The sequence below is a fragment of the Stylophora pistillata genome, chromosome 2 (genome assembly GCF_964205215.1).
Source record: "Stylophora pistillata chromosome 2, jaStyPist1.2, whole genome shotgun sequence".
Classification (NCBI taxonomy): Eukaryota; Metazoa; Cnidaria; class Anthozoa; order Scleractinia; family Pocilloporidae; genus Stylophora; species Stylophora pistillata.
The window spans coordinates 1206404-1228453 of NC_142520.1; the positions used below are offsets into that span (position 1 = coordinate 1206404).

At 39.6% G+C, this 22050-nt stretch overlaps 3 protein-coding genes and 1 pseudogene across 3 annotated transcripts in view; 3 read left to right on the forward strand and 1 right to left on the reverse strand.

Annotated features, from left to right (window-relative positions):
* Positions 1–2692: 2692 nt before the first annotated feature.
* LOC148736598 (uncharacterized) lies at positions 2693–8988 on the reverse strand. The gene is made up of 6 exons (XM_088751068.1): positions 8825–8988; positions 7635–7933; positions 6529–6882; positions 4713–5615; positions 4272–4604; positions 2693–3596 (listed from the first exon to the last, which is right to left on the reverse strand). Exons 2-6 carry the CDS (start codon positions 7888–7890, stop codon positions 3310–3312), a joined length of 2133 nt encoding a protein of 710 aa, XP_088607194.1. The 5' UTR covers positions 7891–7933; positions 8825–8988; the 3' UTR covers positions 2693–3309.
* A 320-nt stretch (positions 8989–9308) lies between these two features.
* LOC111341433 (uncharacterized) overlaps positions 9309–22050 on the forward strand; it is a 54731-nt gene continuing 41989 nt past the window's right edge. Inside the window, exons 1-2 of the mRNA XM_088751348.1 lie at positions 9309–9409; positions 9503–9757. The gene's annotated coding sequence lies outside the window, so the exon portion shown is untranslated. The remainder of the gene's footprint in view (positions 9410–9502; positions 9758–22050) is intronic.
* LOC111341420 (uncharacterized) lies at positions 11827–17715 on the forward strand (the record flags this gene model as incomplete). Its single annotated transcript, XM_088749155.1, is given in 7 exon segments — positions 11827–11974; positions 12554–12623; positions 13989–14037; positions 14467–14545; positions 15419–15592; positions 16472–16549; positions 17360–17715. Coding segments are annotated over 7 exon segments (675 nt in total), but the record flags the coding sequence as incomplete, so codon positions are not given.
* On the forward strand, positions 19896–22048 carry LOC111341423 (octopamine receptor beta-2R-like; annotated as a pseudogene).

Here is a 22050-nt window from a genome sequence, read left to right on the forward strand (position 1 = left end):
AACAAATGGAAGGAATTATTCTTCGCGGCTGTTCGTAACAACATCAGAAAGCGGCATCTGAATAAAAAGAAAAATGTTCCATGGTTAACTTCTGCTATTCGTCGTCTTTTTCATAAAAGGAACCACTTATGGAAGAAGGCCAAATTCTCTTAGCTGCAGTCTGACTGGGATAAATATAGACACTGTAGAAACAAGGTTAAATCAGAACTCAACAAAAGCCATTGGTATCATATTCAGTCTCTAATAAATAGCGACAATCCTAAACGTTTCTGGACATTTATAAAGTCCAAGCCAAGTCAAGATCTATTCCACCTGAAGTGTCTTTTGAAAACCAGAAAGGACCAAATGGCTTTGACAAAGCACAAGTTCTTTACATCGGTGTTTACATGTAGTCCTGGCGTCCCTGACCAGTTGCGTGAAGAACTTCACCCATATACGGATCAAATTATTTCATCTTTGTCTTGCTGTGAATCTGAGGTCAGGAAATTGCTCACTGGTCTAAATGTCTCTAAAGCTCATGGACCAGATGGCATTCCTGCACGTCTGCTTTGGGAGGCAGCGCCGTCAATATCAGCCTGACCTTTGCCTGATTTATTTAACTACTCACTTCAACACGGACCTTACCGATTGAATGGAAATCTGCACACATTACGTCAGTGTTTAAGAAAGGTCAGAAAGAGCAGGTCAAGAACCATCGCCCTATTTCTCTCACAAGTCTTATTGTAAAGATCCTAGAAAAGCTAATATATAATCACATTTTTGATTTTATAGAATCCGAATAATCTTCTCAGTGATTCCCAGTTTGGCTTCCGCCCTGGTTACTCTTGTACGACTCAGCTTATTCATCTTTTCCACGAGTGTGCAAAGGCACTAGATGAACACCACTCTACCGATGTGATATTCTTAGATTTTGAAAAGGCATTCGATTCTGTCTCTCATGGTCGCCTTCTATTTAAGCTGGAGCGCTTTGGCATTATCGGACCACTCCTTTCATGGCTATCAGACTTCCTCCTTGGACGCGTCCAATACTTGAATATGTTTGTCAAGTGTGGCACCCCCACCAAATATATTTGATCGATAAACTTGAACGGGTTCAAAGAAATATTACAAGATGGATCGCTGGCAAAGACACTCCCTACGAAGATCGTCTAAAATCTCTCAATCTTCCAACACTTGCTCATCGTAGAGAATTCCTGGGCTTAGTCCAGCTTTTCAAGTTTATAATGGGATATTCTGCTGGAAACATTAATGATACTATGTCTTTCAGTAATAGGAAATCTAGAAACTCCCACTCTTATAAACTTTACAGGCCTTTTTTTCGCATTGATGTATTTAAATATTCTTTCTGGAACAGATATATTGATTGTTGGAATAAGCTACCATCATCTGTCGTAGATCATGAATCTGTAAATAGCTTTTAAAAAGCATTGAAAAAAGTATATTTTAAATGATTTATATATCTATAGCATATTTTTAAAATTCTTACGCATGCATGTATTGTTAAAGTATTTGTATAGATATATGTAATTTATTATAATTATAATGTGGGGTATAGTTAATATGGGGATTAAGTTCCTCCCTCTATAACCCAATTGTAATGTAATATAATGTAATATAATGTGAATTACGATTACAATAAACTGATATTTATTAAATTGACATCGTGGACATGCAGCCTGTTGTCAAACTTGTTTCGTTTGTTTTAAGAGTATTAAACACCAGGCTTCAGTTTTGTTAGATACACTGAGAGTAATTCTTTAGGAACTAGGCTTTTCACCTTTTCACCTAACACAATGATTAAACGTAATGGCGAGAGCGCTCAACTCCAACGGTTGTGGCATAGTTCCGATTTCCACACTTCTGATCAGTCTTTTGGCAATGTTTAAGTATAATGCCGTACCTCGTCTACTTATTATGCAGACAGATCTTTGTTGGAAGGAAGCAAAGCCGGAAGTAAGAGCTTACCTTTGAAACTTGGCTTTGTTATTCAGAGGTTCAAGGATACACAACACTAGAGCTTCCAGTTAATTAATCACAGCAAGGGAATTCCGTTTCCTCGACTTAAAACTGCGAAAGAATTAGCTTCCGATGTTTTCCGGTTTTCGATTTCCGAAAACAAGCGGAAGTAGGATTTGCATTTCGAGAATGAGAAGGGACGGGAGGGGTCGTGATGTCCTAAAGATGAAATAAAATGGAAGAATTGAAAAACAAAAAAAAAAAGGATAGGAAATTTGGATTTCACTTTTTTTTGTCCCGCTTTTTGACGCCCGATAAGAAGAGTAAATGATTTTCGTGAAAACTGATTGAAGCTTGGGTCTCCCCTCCCTCCCGTTTCCTCCTTTGTCGCCCTTGAGTGAGAAAACGCTGAATCATATATTGCAGGCACCACTAGTGGGCGACAGGGAATGTGGTTTTTATTTTCTCTTTAAACCGCGGAAAGGAGTTATTAACTATTCTTGTTTCAACAGTTGATATTCAATTGTTCGAAGACAAACAGAAAATATATTTGTAGAACCAGATAAAACTCAAGGTAAGCGAGTGAAACGTCCCGGGTGGCAGCGGCTAACCTCATCGCTTCGACAAGAATGGGTGTAATGCAATTGAAACGTCCCGATCTACAACTGATTGTGATATTGTGCAACAGACGATTAAACGTCCATTTATCCTCATAACTAAGACAAACATACACATCTTTCATAACATTCACAGTTTTAATGTTAGAATATAAAGTAAAGAATTTGGGTAAAATAATCAGTAATATTCTGTTGTTTCGATCGAGCATAAATTTCCACGGAACATGAAACTCAAACCAAAATCCTTCGATTTAGCCTATGCTGCCCTTTGTCTATTCTGCGCGATATCGATACGCTCAGGTTTTTGTAACCTAGATAAGCTTAACGTAACATGATATTGCTTATGCAATAGCCTTCCTATTCAAATATTGTAGGGATTATTACATTTTCTGCAGTGAAACCACGCACAGTTTTGTTTCCTACATCCTTTTTCAGGTTACCAACTTTACTTTCTAGAAGACGGGTGGCTTATAGTTAGTACACTGGACTCCGAGGCGAGAGGTCTGGGTTCGAGACCTGGCCGGGTGATTGTGATGTGTTCTTGGAGAAAACGCTGTATCTTCACAGTGCCTTTCTCCACCCTGGATTATAAATGGGTACGGGGAGGTTTCAGGGAAGCCTGATGAAATGCTGAGGTAGCCTTGCAATAGATGGATAGCCACTTCATTCCATGGAGACTGGTATGATCTCCGGCTGGATGGAGCACCTGGCTCGTGTGCTGACTTAACCTCACTTTCTACAGATCAAAACTGATTAGATATTCTGGGTAACTGTGGTAGTCAAAATATACAACAAAAATTGAGGGGTCACCTAGTTTATCGACCATGGAATCAAACAGAATCTCAGGATGCTCAAGATTCACAGGGGGAGGTTTTTTCATTCTCCTTTCGCCTTTGCAATATTGACCCACCACGACCCGTGCAAGGTACATAACTCGGTGGGTGCCAACACTGGGTTGAGATGCATAGCCTATTGAATAGGAGGCATCTCTGGCAAAATAGACTCCGGTACCATACACAGCTCCTACAAATGAAAGCAATTAGAAATTGATGTCATTAATTTGTCGACGCTAGTTTGTGTCACTTCCAAAAGACAGCATCTTTTCAATGCCTCGCATAGTCCCTTAGTATAGTTTGCAAGATCTAAATGCATCCGTGTTAAATAAGCCTTAGGAAGTGGTTTCCAATTTCTGATTTAACCTAATGAAGAGGAGGGGGGGGACGGGTCAATGCCTATACAAAGGCGAAGGTATAAGGGGGGACTGCTGTTTGTGATTTTATCATAAATCTGAGTTCATTATGATCACAGTTGGTGGGCTATGTTGTAGGAATTTCTCTTTCCTGTAAGCTTGTATATCTATGCATTGTCAGGAATCAATTACGGACACACGTACTGATTTCTGGTAGGATTTCAGAGATTTTTGGGTACGTCAGGGATCAGCGGCCCCCTTCCCCCGCCCCAAAAGTTTGCCTTTGGGGTATTGACAGTTGCACAGTTGCTCAGATACTGACTTTGATCGGAACTTATTAGTTTCACTTCTCTTTACTAAGCTAAATCAGTTCGCCCATCTCCATCTGAGATTGCTGTTAGGAAGTTGTCCCTCACCCTAAAGGACGGTGCCTTGACTGCGTGGGGCCTAAAACGTTTCCAAGGGTGGTAAATGAACTTAATGCGACAACGCTATCTTAAAATTCTCACCGTGTGCAGATCCCGATAAGCTTCTGTCGAATCCTTGAGCATTGATTTTCTTTATGTTAACTGGACTGGTACCATGGAACAACTGTCGCTCGTTGCTTTCTCCGTTGTTTCTTTCCACCTTCTGCTTTGCTAACTGATAACTCTGATAAAGAAAAGGATTTTGTACCCGTTCTATGCTCACAATTTCAATTGGATGATTAGCTGTCTCTAGAACTCGATCCTCGACTTCCTGGTACTCGGACGAAGAGGTATCAAGTTCTACCAAATGAACACTGACGTCATTTCCTCTATCATCAAGTGGCATTGGTGTCCAGTTTTCTGGCAAAAGGTTTCCTTTAGAATCAAACACAGGTAATCAAAAACTGAACCTTCGTAAGAAGAAAACATATTTACCATATTCATACACAAATTCATCACCTCACGTGAAAGAAATCGCCATACCTCCTCCTTTTCTCCCTGCTTTCATACTTTGTTCCCCGGGACGAGAGCTTGACCATCCAGCCAACGGTGGGGAAATTGTCATGTCTCGGTTTAATTTTCCGATGGTAATCTCGCCTGCTGCTGAACTAATAAAGCGATCGCCTTGATCTTTCAGCTTATTAAAGTCCTGCAGCCGTGGTCTGGCTTTCAAAAGATCTCCATCGATATCGTCGCCACAAAGAGTTTTCTTAATCAGAACTTTGGGCAATGAACTAAACTCTTCTTTGAGCTTTCTTACTTTTTCTTCTAAGTCCGTTAGGTCTACATTCATGTTTTTGGAATCTTTCAAGGCTGCATCATCACGTTTGCTTATTTTGTTAGTTACAGCATCGTTGCCATCTAGGAAGCCTTTGTTGGAATGCAGTTGGCACAGCTGCTTTGGTCTTAGCTGTGGCATTACTGGCGCATGCAAGGGGAGCGCTGGTGGCGGTGGAGCTTGGGGAGGTGATGCAGTAGACTGCTTATGTGGTGGTGTTGCTGGTGGTAACTGCTCCATCTGTGATAGATTTGGCGGTGATGGTGCAAGCCGTTTAAGGGCTTGAGATCTTGATGGTTTTGACTGTACACGTAATGGAACTGCTGGTGACGGCGTTGTTGGTGCCCGTTCGCCTTGAGAGGTTGATGATGGCAGTGACCGCATTCGAAGTGGTGTTGTGGGTGGTCCTTGCTGTGCGTCAGATGTCATGGGCAGCCGTGACTGTGCGTGTAATGAAGCAGTTGGTGGTGGTGGCGCCAACCGTTTACGTTGAAGGGTTGATGATAACAGTGACTGCATTTGACTAATTGGAAGAGTAGGTGGTCCGGCCTGGACACCAGATGTCACGGCTGGGGGTCCTTTTAGCTCCTTGTAGTCCTCGTTACATTCTGCAAGCAAGACCATCATAATTACTGGACTGCTTCAATAGATGGTAAACACATGAAATTGGTTAAACAAGCCAAACTCTTGGGTGTTATCATCTCCGAAGAATTGAAATGGAACGCTGACATAACTGAGATTACCAAGAAAGCAGCAAAAAGAACCTATTTCCTTGTTCAGCTAAAAAGAGCTCACGTTCCACCAAAAGACCTTTGCCTCTTTTATACGGCATGTGTACGATCCGTATTCGATTATGCAACACAAGTTTTTCATTACTCTCTCCCTGAATACCTCCACCAAGAACTAGAACGTATTCAGGAAAGATCCATGAGAATCATTTGTCCTGGTATGCAATACGAACAGGCCTTAGCTATTATGAATCTTCCAACTGTAAAAGACCACCATGAAAATGTGTGTACAGCAAATTTCGCAGCATAATGAACGATCCTCAGCACAAATTAAGCAAACTTTTACCACCCCGCTATGTAAGCTCTCATAGGTTAAGGCACGAGCGTACCTTTGCTTTGCCACTTTGCAAGACAAATAGAGTTAAAAACAGTTTTTTTATTGCTTCGGCCAGAATAGTCAACAACCACAAATAATGTACAAGTTCCCCCTTACGACGAACTACGTATTTTTTTCATAATAAGATAAATTCATGTACATAGTAATTTTTATTTTATATCTGTGAATACGCAATTCAGTTCATGCTGCGAAGTGTTTACCAATAAAGTATCTATCTATCCTAGCAGGATTTCCTTCGATCCTTCTTGCATGACAAGGAAAGAGAAGAAAATGTCTTTCTGATTTTTTTGGGAAGATCGATGAAAACCTTTTCCCTGCTGGGGAATCTATCAGTAAAAAGGGACAGGAACTATCTTGTCAGTGCCTGTTGGAATTTGAAAAGATTCAGCTAATTACCTCGCTGTTTCCTCCAGTTTGGTTTTGGTTTTGGTTTCGGTGGATCGGGTACTTGCTTCGCGTTAGTCTTCTCCTGAATACCCCCAAGTTTTGTGTTGGAATCGATCACCGATCTTTTCCTTGGTATTTCGCTGTTTTCTGATGCTAAATATTTTGGTGGACCGGCAATTTTCAAACCCGTGGAGACGAGGTTTGAGAGCTCAGTGACAAACGCTGCTTGTCGACCATTTAAGGCACGTTCTTCAGTATTAGGCAACTGGAATGGCGTTGGTCGATTACCAGTGGCAGATCCGCCTCGGACAACAGATCCATCGAGGCTGTCTCGAAATGAATTCTTAGTTTTTGGTGCATCACCTGCATATGAAAGCATTTTTCTTAAGAAATCTGTAATTATGCAGGATTCAAGTGCCTCTACAACGAAAACGTTGTATTGACAGAGATCTTCTAGGTAAATTATTGAAAGATGATAGCCTGTGCTCACTTATAAAGCTTCAACTCGACCTGCTTCCTCGCGCAAACAATACTAGTTGTATATAGAGGAATTTTCATCGAGTTTCGTAAGTAGTCTGGGATTGCTTGCAATTGGTTTTTCTTTACTTCACTCTGTGATTGGTTCAGAAAACTCGCGCCACTCTCTCGACCAATCAGATGCAAAACTAAAACCATTCACGACTTGGTCACCCGCTTTTCCCGCTCTTTAGACAGTCGGTTGTTTTTACTTTGACTAATTACAACAGCCAATCAGAAGAAAGGAAAATGCCTTTCTTCTGATTGGTCGTTGTAATAGGCTGGTCTTGGTTTTACAACACTCAATCGAAAAGCACATGAAGCCTTGCCTCATGCAATTTAAATTAAATGAGGCGAGCTTATTTAACTGGCTTAACCTAACCTCCTTTATTCTTCAAAGGATAAAGACAGAAAGTTCTCAAAAGACAACTCACTGGTCATGATCAGGGAGCTTCCCTATAGCTTATCACGCGTTATTCATTGGAATGATGCGTTTTGTACAACATTTTTGGGAAATCGTCCCCTTTAGAGAAATCCCCTCAGCTTGGGAGAAAAAATTAACTCGCACATCACGCTACAACATGAGTTAACCTGCCTACCTTCTTCACACAAAGTGTTTCTTATGTTGCTGAGTCCGTCCAAATGAGGGCTATAACGATTCCCTTCCAATTCTTTATCATCGGCCGCCGCTGCTGGATTGATTAAAAAAGGGCCTTTCGTGAACTTCTGCAACTTTTGTCTTGCTTCTGTAAGGTCCTCTCTGACGTCATCATCACAAAGAGTCCTCTTAATAAGAAGCTTGGATAAACCAGGGAACTCTTTTTCGAGCTTTTTCACTTTTTCTTCCAATTCCATTGCTTGGCTCAAACTTTTTCCTTTAATTACTTCTTTTCTCTCTCTTTGAGAAAAAGAAAAAAGATTTGCAGACACCACATAAGTTAAACTTGTAAAATTCATGTTCAAGACTCTCTCACTTCCGGAATTCGTTCCACTTGAGCTAACAAAAATTATCTTGAGTTTGTTATGTTTATAAAAAGTTGTATATGCTTCTGCTACATTCATTTAACCCATCTTGGAGAAAAGAGTTCAATAAAGTGACAGTATTGTATTGATTTCTACACAGATTCTGCAAGCCAAGGATCAATATTATTGTTACGTATCCACAACAAACAGCTAAATTTATAAACTTCAGATCAGCAGTCTGTCTGAATCTTTAAGGAAGTCAGTCTTAAACTTGTGGTGGTTTTCAGAGACGGGCGGTATTATTAATCTGAGTGAGTCGTTTGATAACATCTTATCACTATTAATTGTCTCTAGGGAGATTGAAAATTACAATAAGATCGTAGAAGGACTTGTACGGCGAGAGAATTTGCCTTCAGCCTACGGGCATGCAGGGAATCATTCGAGGGAATCATTCGAGGTGATAAAAAAAATTGAAATGTTCATGGCAAGCTCAGGCAAAAGCCAGGAGTCGCAATTCCAACTACAAAATACACTCTTCTAAGCCAAGAATTGGTGCAACAAGCGCTTTGAAAGTGGCTTTAGGAAAGGGTGCCCGCCGGCAGGAAAAATTAACTGCAATAAAAGAAACCTGATCAGGATGACGAGTACATCGTTCGGATGGGAAAAGTTAATTTGAATAACTTAAGATATTACAAAAGAAGTAAAGAAGCTATTGAACTTGGCCAGTCTTCAAGCGCTAGTTAAATTCCGTTGTAATATTTTCAAATATTTGTCGGAGTAAAACTTTTTAACATTTCGTGTTTAATGTAGAAAAAATTCAACTTACTTTGGTAGAAATGACGCACTGGTGAAGCGACCAATAGATACCTTTACCTTTCATCAATATCTTTCAAAGGTAAATGAATTTCAAAGTCTGTAGGGAACAACCACAGGCATTTTTCGCCTGAATCCTACTTTCCCGTCTTTTTATTTAGTGGGATGTACCTTCCGGTATATTTCCGGCTTTCGATTCTAGGAAAACCAGAGGAAAGGGGGAATTTTCATTTGGTGACGGAGATGGGAGGGAAGGTTCATTGGGTGTTGGGAATAAGAAAGAACATCGAAAAATTGAAAAAGAAACAAAAAGAAAGAAAGAAACCTCTTCTGTCTTAATTTTTCTTTTGTTTATTTGCTTGTGGCTCGTAAAGAACAGTGAATCACGGTCTCAAAAGAGATACCAGTCAGTCCTCCCTCCCTACCCCTCTCTGCCTAACTTTAAGTTCTCTTAACGAGTTACTGCTGACTTACATATCGCGGGCACCGTGCTAAGCATGGGCCTCTTTCGCCTCTTTATAGATAATCTGTTGTGCATACCAGTACGTAGCGAACAGTTCCTTGACTTACTCTTTACCCTGTAGTCTTAGCGAATAAGGTAAATAAACAAGGGTACATGTATTGTACATCAACTTAAATCAACTGTTGGTAATATTCGCAAAGTATGTTATTGAATATTCCCCCATTTCAGATTTTTTCGACAATTTGCGAGAACCATCCTACTCGGAAACTGGTTTCTAGTACTCCTCGGTTGTTCTTTCGGACAAAATCATAAATGCACAACGGTTGTTACTTCAACATATCAGAGGTCACCGTCATGGGTCCAAGATCGAGAAGCCGTGGGATTAACCGTCTCTCAAAGGCGTCACAAAGCGATGGGAAAAAGATTGAACACAACAAATCCCTTAAAAATAAGGTCAGAGACGTATAAAGACTGCTTGAAAAGGTGAGACAAATCGAATGCTACGAATTTTTAGATGTTGTTTGCAGCGCGTCGAATTTGTTCGTCAGCTGTTTGAGGTATTTTTGTTCAGTAGAGTTCAGCGTTAAGAACAGTTATGAAGTCACTTTTTGCGCAGAGGGCAATGCTGCTGCTGCTGCTGCTGCTAATAAAACAAAACAAAAAAAAACTGAGAGAAGAATATTACGCCAGACCTGAGTGTCCAGTGATCAAGTTATTGTTTCATGTCACGTGATTGTAAGATAAATTGAGCCCTAAAAGAGTAATCACAATCACTGCAGTCAGGGAAACCTTAAAACAAGGAATCAGGAATCAGGAATCAGGAATCTAGAATCCGGCATCTGGCATCCGGCATGCGGCATGCGGCATACAGCATCTGGCATCCGGCATGCTAAATTCCGAAACCGGAAACAGGAATCCAGATTCCAAAAATAAAGCAAAAACGAAGTTTTTCAAATACACAAAAGTTAAGTTGCAAATTTTTCTCCAGGAAATATTAAAAGGTCAATAAAAAATGACACCAAAGCACAGCTCTTTTGATAAAAAGGATTCCCGGCATTTGAGTTCAATAGGCGACCATTAATCCTTGTGAGGGCTATGGATATACCAACCTAGAGTGTTGTGCATCATAATTTGATTATAAGTACCCGAAAAATGACTAAAGTGCGATTGCTTGTAACTGCCTCATTGTTAAGTGATCTGCACGCAATTTGCCAGAGGTATGACTTGGCCTTCGTGCCCAGTAGATACACAACAAGTCAGCAAATGTCACAGAGAAGGGGCATTTCTATTAATAACTGGTTAAGGGGGTAGCAAGTCATCATTTTGCCTTCCACCCTGTCCTGCACAAGTGATCTAAATCCTTGGTACCAGTGGTAGCAAGAAGTGGGTCTGTTTAAGTTCGCATGGGCCTGGAATCTGTTTTTAAGCAAAAATGGAGGATCAAGGCATGAACAGTACAGTGTCATGAAAAAGAAAACCTTTAATTGCAAATATTTGAAGAACAACTTGTCTTGGGTTGTGCTCACTGGTAAGTTTCATTAGATAGTTAAGGTTTTGTAAAACAGTTCAAACACTCAACGAGCATCCTTATAAGCTATAAGCTGAAATATTATGAACTAAACTTGAGCAAGTATTTTCTCGAATTTTCCGTCCACCAGATTACAACTTAAATCAGCATATGTCTACAAGATTTAGACTTCGTTAATACACTGCTAAGTATTACAGAAGCACAATTTCCGGTTTCCGGTTTCCGGTTTCTGGGTTTTAGGGTTGCCCCTGCAGTCACAGCAGTTAACTTGAATGTATTATTCTTCTCCATACTGTTCACAATACATTTACTTAATAGTTCTGACAGGGAGAGCCTCTTATATCATGTTGATGATCATTTTCTTGATTCTCATGACTTAAATGCTTGATTCAGAATTGATACTGTATGGAGAAATCAGATACAACATAAGGCAAGCAAACTCCTTTTGTCTGCAGCTATAAATTAGAACAAATATTCATCAGTTTCCTGTTTTCTATCAAGACCCAAACTTTTACTCCTGAGATCACTGGCTCATCATCTCTCACATCCTTCAGAAGAAAGCCCAAAATATGTGTTCTTCTACCATGGACTATTTAACAATTATTACACGAGCATGTGTTGGATATGAGATGATAGATAGCCAACGAGGCGTGTAACGCCAAGTTGGCTATAATCATCTTATATCCAACAAGCGTGAGTGGAATAATTGTTTTATTAAAAAAAACGCCCTCAAGATATTAGACAAATCTTCTCGACTTTATTCTGTAAGAAGAAACCGGATGTTACAATGTACAGATATCAGATTATACCATAATATCAGAATATTATGGTATAATACCAATATACCATAATATGGTATATGGTATATATAATATACCATAATATGGTACCAATATACCATAATATCAGATATTATGGTATATTGGTTCATATACCATAATGGCTAAGCCAATAAAAAGTCTTGAATGGCATTATCCAATGATCCAGTGTATAATAATATAAATTTTCCATTTTTTAAGAGTGATCTTCCAGCAACTGTGACAGTTGTCCAGCAACTGTGAGAGTTGTCCAAGAACGAATGCTTGATGTCTTAAAAGAGACAATTAAGGATAAAGCGAGGGAAGACAAGCAGAAAAAGATTGAAAAAAGATCTAAAAAGGTCAAATTCTTTGGTAAGTGATTCTGACACCTTTATTGTATGTACACTGGTGGTTGGGCAAACTTGGGTAGCAAATTTTGTAAAAAAGGTTACAGGAAGAAAGGGAATTGCATTATCTTCACATAAAGAAGCAAAGAAAACAAAAACAAAGAATGCACTCAAGACACAGGGCCCATTCAGCAGGAGCTCATCTGGTTTCCATAGCATGAGGAGACGAGGAGTATTACTGCTCCTCCCTGGATGGGAAGCCAGTACTTCATAAGGTTACCCACCAGCATTGCATCAGGCTTTTCTGACAGTAGGCCAGTACCTGTTCTACTCCATGGTGGAGAGTGGCATTGTTTTGCTCCAGGGACACAACACAAGGACTAGACCTAACAAGCTGACCATAAGGCCATGGCATCTCCCACCAAACAGAAAACAAAGTAGAAGTATTTATTTTTTCTTAACATCATAATGATTATTTGCCACCCTTTCTATCCATGATTACACTTTGTGTCCAAATTGATTCAATATCTTATTAGCGACATTTAAGAAAACGTTATTTTACAATAATTCACTGAAGTTTTCTATTTCTTTTTTCAATGCAGAGAAAAAAAGATATTTAGAAAGTACAAATCTTTTATGAAAGAGCTAAATGAAACAGAGGATAGTGAAACAAGGTTGGTAGAAGTCTATTAGTACTAAGTATGGTACACTCCTAAATAAATGTAAACCTTGGGAAATCTGTCATGTGAGTATCTCACTTGTGCCCAGTCTCTTAGCTTGTTAACCCCTCAATCTCTTCTCAACCCAGAAGAGAATTGCCCTGTCTTGAGAAGGGGGTGGGGGGGGGAGGGGGGAGAGCGATATGGAAGGGGCAACAAGAGAAATAGGTTAAATTGTGGGTAACTTTTGATTATTCACCGAACCTCCCTTGTGTCCAGAAAAGGTGTTCTATTGCTTTTTGGAAATATTTCTGAATAGTTTGTACAATTTCAGAACATCACAGCCACGACGATTTGTTCTTATTTAAATGTATTCAAAACCCAGTGAGAGGGTGTATAGTATCCAAGTCATTTTAGGTCTGAAATTACTTGTTTCTAGGAGTTTTATAAACCACATTGAAGACTGGGAAACTTTTTTTACATTCAAAAGACTGTAGAATTCAGGGGCATCTGAGGATGTAGCCTGATCTTTGGGTGAGAGTAGTCCTTAGAAGAACTGAATTGATGTAATTACTGAAAAGAAGCAAATGAATTATACCACACTAGCAGAAGTCGTTTTCAGCTCTGATAATGATTATGACTTCTATTAAGGTTATTGAAATATCAGTCATAACCACAGACAACAGTTCTTCTCAGAACTTCCCTTATGCAGACAATCAGACTACATGATATATATCTTATTAACCAAGCACGAGGGCCATACTGGGAGAATATTGGCCTGAGGTCTTGACAGTACGGACCGAGCGCAGCGAGGTCCATACAAAAAAGACCGAGGGCCGATATTCTTCCAGTACGGTCCCGAGCAAGCTTGGTTAATAAGAGATTTATTATACAACTGAAGTTGAAAGGGACACAAGTGCGGTATCATTCGGGACCATTCAGGACAGTGCCCGGTCCAATACTGAGAGAATATTGACCGGCAATAGAGCATTTTGATTGGTTGAATTTAGTTATTGGCCCTCTGACTGCCCGAGTCGTGTAATAAAACATGTTACTCCACCATTTACAGGTTTTCAGGCTCAATTGACCACTTTCAAAAATGGCTGCTGGATTGATATTCTTTTGTTTAAATTTAAATTAGCCCTTCTGGCCTCGTTCTCCAGTTCAAAATTCAAAAGAATGCATTATCTCAAGCGAGGCTAGTGAGGTTAATTTGAATTTAAACAAAAGAATATCAATCCGGCAGCCATTTAAGAAATTGGTGTATTGTATAAGGAAAATATAAGAACTTAGAAAGTAAGGAATGTGGACCTTTTTACAGCCATTTTCTATACAGTACTGCATAGTCTACAAGGGTTTGTTTGATCTACATGTTTGCAGAAATTCTTTACTTAAAGAACTTGAAGAGATCAAGCAGCAGTGGAATTATGTCCACATAAGTTGAGGGTAGCGAATGATAAAATGTGTCACACAGATGTTACAATTTTGGCCTGGTCTCTACATTGGTTGTGTTGTTTTCAGTGGGTTAAAAATGTATACAACTTTCCTTTTTTGATCAAGGTAGTTCATTTATTTTAGGATCAGCAGTGCTTGATTAGAATTTAGGAGTAATTATAAGTACACGGTTTTTTAGAAGCTGTCATTGGCCCCTTATCAACTACTTGACAAGATTCAGAGGAATCAATCAAGCTGCGTTGTCCTCTAAACATTTTCTATTCTTGGGTGTCATCTAAGATCTTGTTACCACCATGTGTATGCAACTGCCACTGTCATTTTGTCTTGATAAAAAAACAAGTTAGGATACTTCAATTTAAAAATAACTTTTTGCTTATTAAGTAACTCTTTTTATCTTGTTTAGCATTTTCCAGAAAACACCAAGTATATTTCGTTGTTTCCACTGACGTCACATACAAATGCAGAAATTGTTGCTAAGCAAGGTGCAGTAATTTATGTACTATAATATATTTACTTGTTTTGATAGAATTTACTATATTACTTCAGGAAAGATACAAAAAGGTTATCCAAAGATCTCATTATTATTTATCCTTGATGTCTGCCATATAATTTGTATGATGGTAGTTTGGAGAATTTGGTATTGGATCAACATAATCCCCTAATTTATATTTTTCTTTATTCTTATCACTCTTCTGCTTGATGTTGTATTGATATTGTAAAGAGAAATTGTCTTGTTCACTGATGGGAGTTAAAGTCTAAACAAGTACAAACCTTGTTTGAATCAGCACAAACTGTGTTCTTAGATTGACTGTGGTAAAACCAAGTACAGAGTAATTGAATCAACCTATCAGACGACAGGAAAATATCACAACATCTAATCATATCAACCAACCAGATCTAAGGAAAATATCACAACATTCCGGTCATATCAACCAATCAGATGTAAGGAAAAAAATCACAAGGAGCTAGTGAGAATGCAAAGTCAGGATCAATGTCAATATCTGAACAATTCTGCACCCACCCCTCCCCTGACCTAACAACAATCAACTGATAACAAGTTAGGGTTAATGTTGGATTAGGGGAGGGGTGGGTGCACAGTTGTTCAGATACTGACCCTGATCCCAAAGTAAAACCAATCTATTAGCTAGGAGCATAGGAAAACGGGAGGGAGCAATTCTCATTTTGTTTTGATTTTTCATCTGTTTAGTTTAGAGGGTGGCACATTTTTTTTAGACAAACCACAGAGCATAGTAAGGGAAAACCATTGCAATTGTTGAATTACTCTTGACCTCAATTTAAATTTTGATCCAAAGAGGGCTCAACCTTAGTTGCTTGCATTTCTTTGCAATTTGCAGAAAAAATCCAGAAAATTATTGCAAAGAAGGTGGCAGGGGGTGAGTTTGAGGATGCATCCAGTACAATTTGGAAAATGGGTAAAGCATCTCGAAAAGTGAAAAAGTAAAAACCTAAACTGGTGTTGAGTGATGAAGAATCTGGACGATTTGATTCGAAGGGAGACGGTGAAGATGGTAAGAAATGTTTTGTTTTTGCTATTAATCGTGCTTACCACGTGAGATCCAGAGCACTTCTAATCATGGGCCCTTAATATTTAGGACGGCGACGCTGAGGAAAACGGTGATTAAAAAAAACTTATATTTTTACTTAGAATTTCGGTAGTGGCTCCATGAGTTCATCTTCTCTAGCAGTGCCAGACCTCAAGGTTAGACAGGGTTGAGTTCCAAACACAAACGTGACTCATTTGCTGTCGATGTTTCCGTTCTCAGAAAACGCAAGATTTGGGGACTCAACGTTGTTGTTTTGCATAGAACGGCCAGTAGATACATAAAGTTTCGAAATGCACGCGCAGAGCTACTGTTCTCTGCACTGTAGCTTTTTATTCTCTCTATTATCTCTTGGCAATTGTCGTAGGGGTTTGCTTGCTGTCCATATGAAGGGGGAGGGAAGCTTATTAAACACTTGCTGATGAGAGGCAAAACGCTAATCCTAACTTTTATTTTGACTATCTCCCAGGTTTCTGAATACTGTGAGCACTTTGTAATTCTTTGTTGGGAGAACCCTAAACCTTCAAAACAAGTATATTTTATACTTAAGCGCTCTCCTACTTACCCATTTATATTTCTGGGTGGAGAGAGGCATGGGGAGAGTAAGTGTCTTGCCGAAAGAAAACAGCACTATGATCGCGTGCCGGGCCAGGGTTCGAACCCAGATCTCTTCACCTGCGGTGCAGCGCGTTGACTACAAAGCGTTTCCCCAAATGTGATGAAACGTACTAATATGTTGCAGGCATGTTATGTGTTCAGTGGAAAACAATACTGAGTTCTTTCCCGATGGAAGAGTGTTCACGAAAACTGTTTTTAATGACTTTTACTGCCTGTCATGTCTGATAGAATCTGGAGATCAGGAACCACCGCCAATACTCGACCCTAGAGAGGATGACTTCTTTATGGATTCAAGTCCAAGCCCAGGTAAATAATGAAGATGTAGTAGTGGCGGAGCCAAAACAAGAGGAAGGTTTGGGTCGAGTCCAATTAGATCGGTTGAGTTTCTTACTCGACTCGACCCAAATCTCCCTCCTTCCTTCAACCCGACTCAAAATTCTCGCTCCATTGCCATTACGGTACCTTTCATTTAGCTATCGCGTTTCGTTTTAATTACCGAAGCCCTAGAGCGGGCTCAATTGTCAGCGGTTGCAGAATCAAGCAAGAAGAATTGCAAAGTAAAAATCACTGCACTCTGCGTGTTATTCGCGCACATTATACGCGTATTATGCGCGTGTAGATATCTTTTTCTTTCGTCAGAACTGGTGTGTTCACCGTGTCGATAAATAGAGGGGACAAGCGTGGAAAACTCGCAGGAATAGTTCAAACCGAACTGTAGTAGAATTTATATTCCTGCGTGGACTTCACGTGAAATACGCGAGAGTTTTAGGCTTTGTATGCTAAGACGGTAGTAGAAATAATTCCTTTTCATTTTGACTCAGAAAACACCTGAGACTATGCAACTCGCACGTGCGATCTCGCAAGCACTATGCGTGAAATTTGCTAGAGTTTTCGGCGCTGTACGCTGCAGACGTTGTTGGAAAGAATTCCTTTTCTTTTTTACTCTTGAAACACGCGGGAAGGCGCAACTTGCACGCGCGTCTACGCGAGTCTTCATGAGGAGTAGCCTTACTAGCTCGAGCAAGTTTTTCTAGTCCGGCCAGAACAGCGCCGTCACTAAAATTAAGCTTGTTTTATTTTTTTTTTCTTCTTCTTCCTTTTTTTCTATCTGTGCAGTGAAAGAAGATGTGAAAAAGCAGAAGAAAACTTCAAAAAGGCCAAAACGATCCCAGTTTAAAGTCGAGAAGAAATAGTTTTTCTGTTCTCCAACCACGGCTGGTCCAAAGAGGATGTCTTCCAAGCACGCACTGTAACTAATGTTTTCGGTCGTGAAAATTACTTGTGAAAAAGAGACAATTGTTACAAAAAGCAGAAATAATAGTGAATTATGTCAGTTAAGTATATTTTCATATATTTTCTATCAGATGCAGGAGAGCTTAAATGGTGTGAATTTATTTATTAAAGAAATCAATGTTGTCAGAATTGCTAAAATATTTATTAAACCCTCGACCACACTGTTATTTGTAAGAAAACTCGGTTTTTTCTTTACTTCGTGTAGTTTTGAATTGTATTTGGTAACTTGCGTTAACTCCTTAACCCTACGTCTCTTAAGAGTGACCATCATCTAATTTTCCTTACAATATCACCCCCGAATCAAGCTTAATGTCACAAGGATAAAGGAAATGATCACGAACCAAACAACGAAGCTCTTGATTGTTAAATTCTTCTTGTCAGCATTTTAGGAAATGTCGAGTTAACAGTGTGGAGAAAAAGGATACTGATGTTAGGCTATGAAGGAGCTAAATCTGTTATATGTGTCATAAATTACTACCGCAATCGATCTTCTTGCTACAATTTTGAAAATGATATGACTTTGGCAGCAGTTAGACTCAGTGAAATCCGGGAAATTGCTGTGGTTTCACTTGACTTTTGCAATGTGATTGGCCCGCCAAAGTCGCGCCATCTTTGATTTTCATCCAATTAGATTCAAAGATTATAACAATCGGGACCTGCTGGTCCCCCGCGTTTACCCGCGCATGCTTTTACTCTGAATTCTTATTGGCTGCTGATAGTTTGTTTGCACTGTTTGGCCTTTGCGACTTCTTTTGTTTTGGTTGTACGACATTTAATTGAAGTGCGCTCTAACAAGGCTTACATGAACAATTTTGGATTATATGCCAATTGGCTCAAACTTCGTGGTTAATGCTACCTAATGGTTTCAGTGTAACCGTAATAAGTTAATTTTTAATTCTTTACGGCAGCGGATCGAGTTTTTAATTAAACAAAACTCCTCATTACAACGTCACGCTATCACAAAATCTGCCCTTGACGTCAAGGAGAAGTGTTTGAACTGAATTGAAAATGAAGAGATGTTATATTCACTGAAAACAAAGGAACAGAAGGACAAATTAAACAGGTTAATGTCTAAGAAGGACTTTGCACTTCAGAATATAACTTCACGTAATGGTAACGCTTTGCTTCAGCTGAAGTGCTTCTAGTTGCAATAGCACATCATAAAATTTACTAATAGTTTGTTTTTCGAATGTCAAGATATGGCAATCTTAAACTCTAGTTTTAATTAATAGTATTCTGAGCATTGTCTCTAAGGTTTCTTGGCGTATTCTCAACAAAGACATTGGCAACCGGAGCATGACCTTTTTCAATCTGCATTTGACTTTCCGTGTCCGCTCTCAAATAGAATAACTTTGTAATGCCGCCAAGATGATAAAAAAAAGCAATGGGAAAAAAGACGAACAAAGCAAAAGGGCGGTATAAATACATGGCATAGAAAGACTTTTGAATAAAGGCTGATAGTTTCGAAAGAAACTGTTTGGGGCTGCGTCGGTGGGGGAACTAAATAATTTGAATGTCTCAACAAAGTTGCAATGGTAAATTGGCCACCGTTACGATTATAAAAGCTGACGTTTCGAGCGTTAGCCCTTCGTCGGAGCGAAGGGCTAACGCTCGAAACGTCAGCTTTTGTAATCGTAACGGTGGCCAATTTACCATTTCAACTTTGTTGATATATTCAAATTATATAGAAGGACTTTTGTTACCGTAACACCGGTCGAACTGAAAGAAAAATTTTAAAGGTTTAGTGGTATTCGCGTTATTTTGTGAGCTGTTGTTTGTTTTTCAAGCAAAAGTTTTGTATACTTAGCTTGGATGGAAGCTGTTCCAAAGATAAAATCTGTTTACGAGCCTAGTGACCCATTAGGCCGGTGCTTAACTCCGGTTTCTGTAGCATGAAGCGACTAGGAGTATTTCTACTCCCCCCTGGATGGGATGCCAGTCCATCGCAGGGTTACCCCCAGCATTAAATTGCCGGTACCCATTTATACACCTGGGTGAAGAGAGGCACTGTGAGAGTAAAGTGTCTTTCCTAAGAACACAACACAATGTCCGGGTCGGGGCTCTAACCATGAGGCCACCGCGCCTCCATAAGCTGTTCCAAAGGGGAAACACAAGATATTAGCCGAACATTTCAGTTTCTATAACGATGATTTATTTAACTCGCGTTCGTTAGCAGGTGTTTACCGGGATAAAATTGGTACATGGAAATTACCAAAATGAAAACTGTTTTACTCATATTGTGCCTTTGTGACCTGTGATTCGTCAGTTGCAAATAGATTTCCCACCAGGTCAAAGCATCACAAGATAAGAGGCAAGCTGATTAGAAATCTTTTGGAAGGGGGCTGTTTAGACTGCTAAAATGTTGAACGGAAAAACGAACGATGCTGAAAAGGACGGGACTGTCAAAATTGTCGCTTAGATGATCATGTTTACATTTATCATAAAAACTACAATTGTAAGGAACGGTTTAATCTGTATCTCGGTGGTGAAATTCCGCCATCTACGAAAAAACACGAATTTCATCTTGCTTAGCTTAGGGCTGACTGATTTGACAATGGTGATCATAATGGTTCTTAACGCCACCACTACTGCCATCGGAGAGTGGATTTTTGGCAAGTTTTGTTGTCGTGCTATCGCCTCCGTTGGCCTCACGTTATCGTTTATTTCCATTCTTCATATGTGTTTGCTAAGTGTTGATCGCTACAAAGCTGTTGGGAGGTTTAGCAACTCGCTTGATTTTTAACGAGAAGTACCAAGACTCTTCTCCATTTTATTCTCTCCCACTACAACGTTTCAGATCTTTTCTTTTTTTTTTTTTTTCTTTTTTTTTTTTTTGCTCTTTCTACTTTTAGCAAGGAGTGCCCACGTATTAAGTACAAAAATCACAGACATGTTTGGGTTAGCTTACCGTGGGAGTTTCCATAGTGTATTCGTTGTTTTGCAAATAGGGAAATTGGGTGGCTCGCTCCGACCGGAAGTACTTGGCGAGCACCGAGGAACCAATTAAACGCCAATGATCGAGCTGTGCTCGAGAATCACGTGCACAAACAGGATCTTCAGTGTGGGTAAAACTAAGGTCAGTTTTACCAACCCAAACATGACCACCTATGAAACTAATTATTCTCAACCATAACAAGTGACTAAAATGTCTAGCACGGTAAGAAAGAAATCCGCGAACTGAGCCAACATGCAAGTTCAAGCACACACTAAAAATAAAAGATCAAAACTAGAAATCTACCAAAGTAACACGTAGGCGCAAAAAGCAAGGCTTAACAAAACAAAAAGCAAAACTTATCTGAAAAGTCTCAAAATAGCAACTTCCAACTTTACCTCACAACATAGCCATCCAGAAACCACTTTGTTATCAATTTATAGTCACAAGAACTGTCAGTAAGTATCATTTTAAATATACCGCTAGCTGACTTTGCAGAGTACCGAGCGGATACTTACGGTTGCTCAAGTTACTTAAACCGTGACTCCTCAAAATTCCATGTATATTCTCTTTCTTGTGGGACTATTTGTTATTTTACCATTTGGAATCATTTTCTTCTCCAACGTTGTTGTCTTCAAAACCGTCTTTACAAGCAAGACAGCTGAGTAGAGTCGAACGAAGCCTGCGCGAATCGTCCGCGGACATGTGCGAGGAAAGCGAACCACAACACACGTCGAGAACAGTCGAAATACACTCGTTGAAGCGCGAAATAAAATCAGCTGGGACTTTCGCTTTGGTTGTTGGGATATTCCTTCTCTGTTATACGCCATTTTACACGGCCGGTACTTATGGAAAAATCGTTGGTCCTATGAAGGTTCCTCGAAATGTCCCCGAGTGACGGCAATGTGGGTTGGGTTTGCCAACTCGGTTTGTAACCCAGTCGTTTATGGATTGAGGTATCCATCATTTCGGAAGGCCTTCAAAAAATTATGTTCCTTGAGATAAAAAGGGAACAGGAAGAGAAATTATAGCTGTGACTCTTCGAGTGATCGGTGCGATCGATTTGGAACAGTTTTATCAACGAGTTCTGCTCTGTAATTTAAACTCTCTCTGTTAAGTCGTAAGTGAACTGTTTTTCTTCTCTAAAGGTTCAATTTAAACTTAAGGTGGCTGGCACTAGTTTCCTCGCGCGGGGAACAGGTCACTCTTGCGTCACGCGCGAGAGAAACGTGCGAAAGGAGCGGGAGATAAATAAGTCGGTTGTTTCGCATTTTATCTGATAGCAGGTGCTGATCAGAGTGTTTTCTTCATTAGCAACTGTCAGTTAAGTTGACAATATCAAAATGAGAACAAAAATATAATATTTACAATGAAAAACGTTAAGCTGGTTGTGAAGGAAGCAAGAGGCTTGAATTGTACCCTGTGCACAAAGAAATCTTTCATCTTGCTCTTTAAATTCAAAAGAGCTGAGAGCACGCAATTGCATTTTGAAATTGATATTCAGGGCGTATCGAGTTAGTTTTTAAAATGTAGTCAGGTCCTGCCTGAGATTAATAAAGATTATTGCCAAGTTATTTGAATC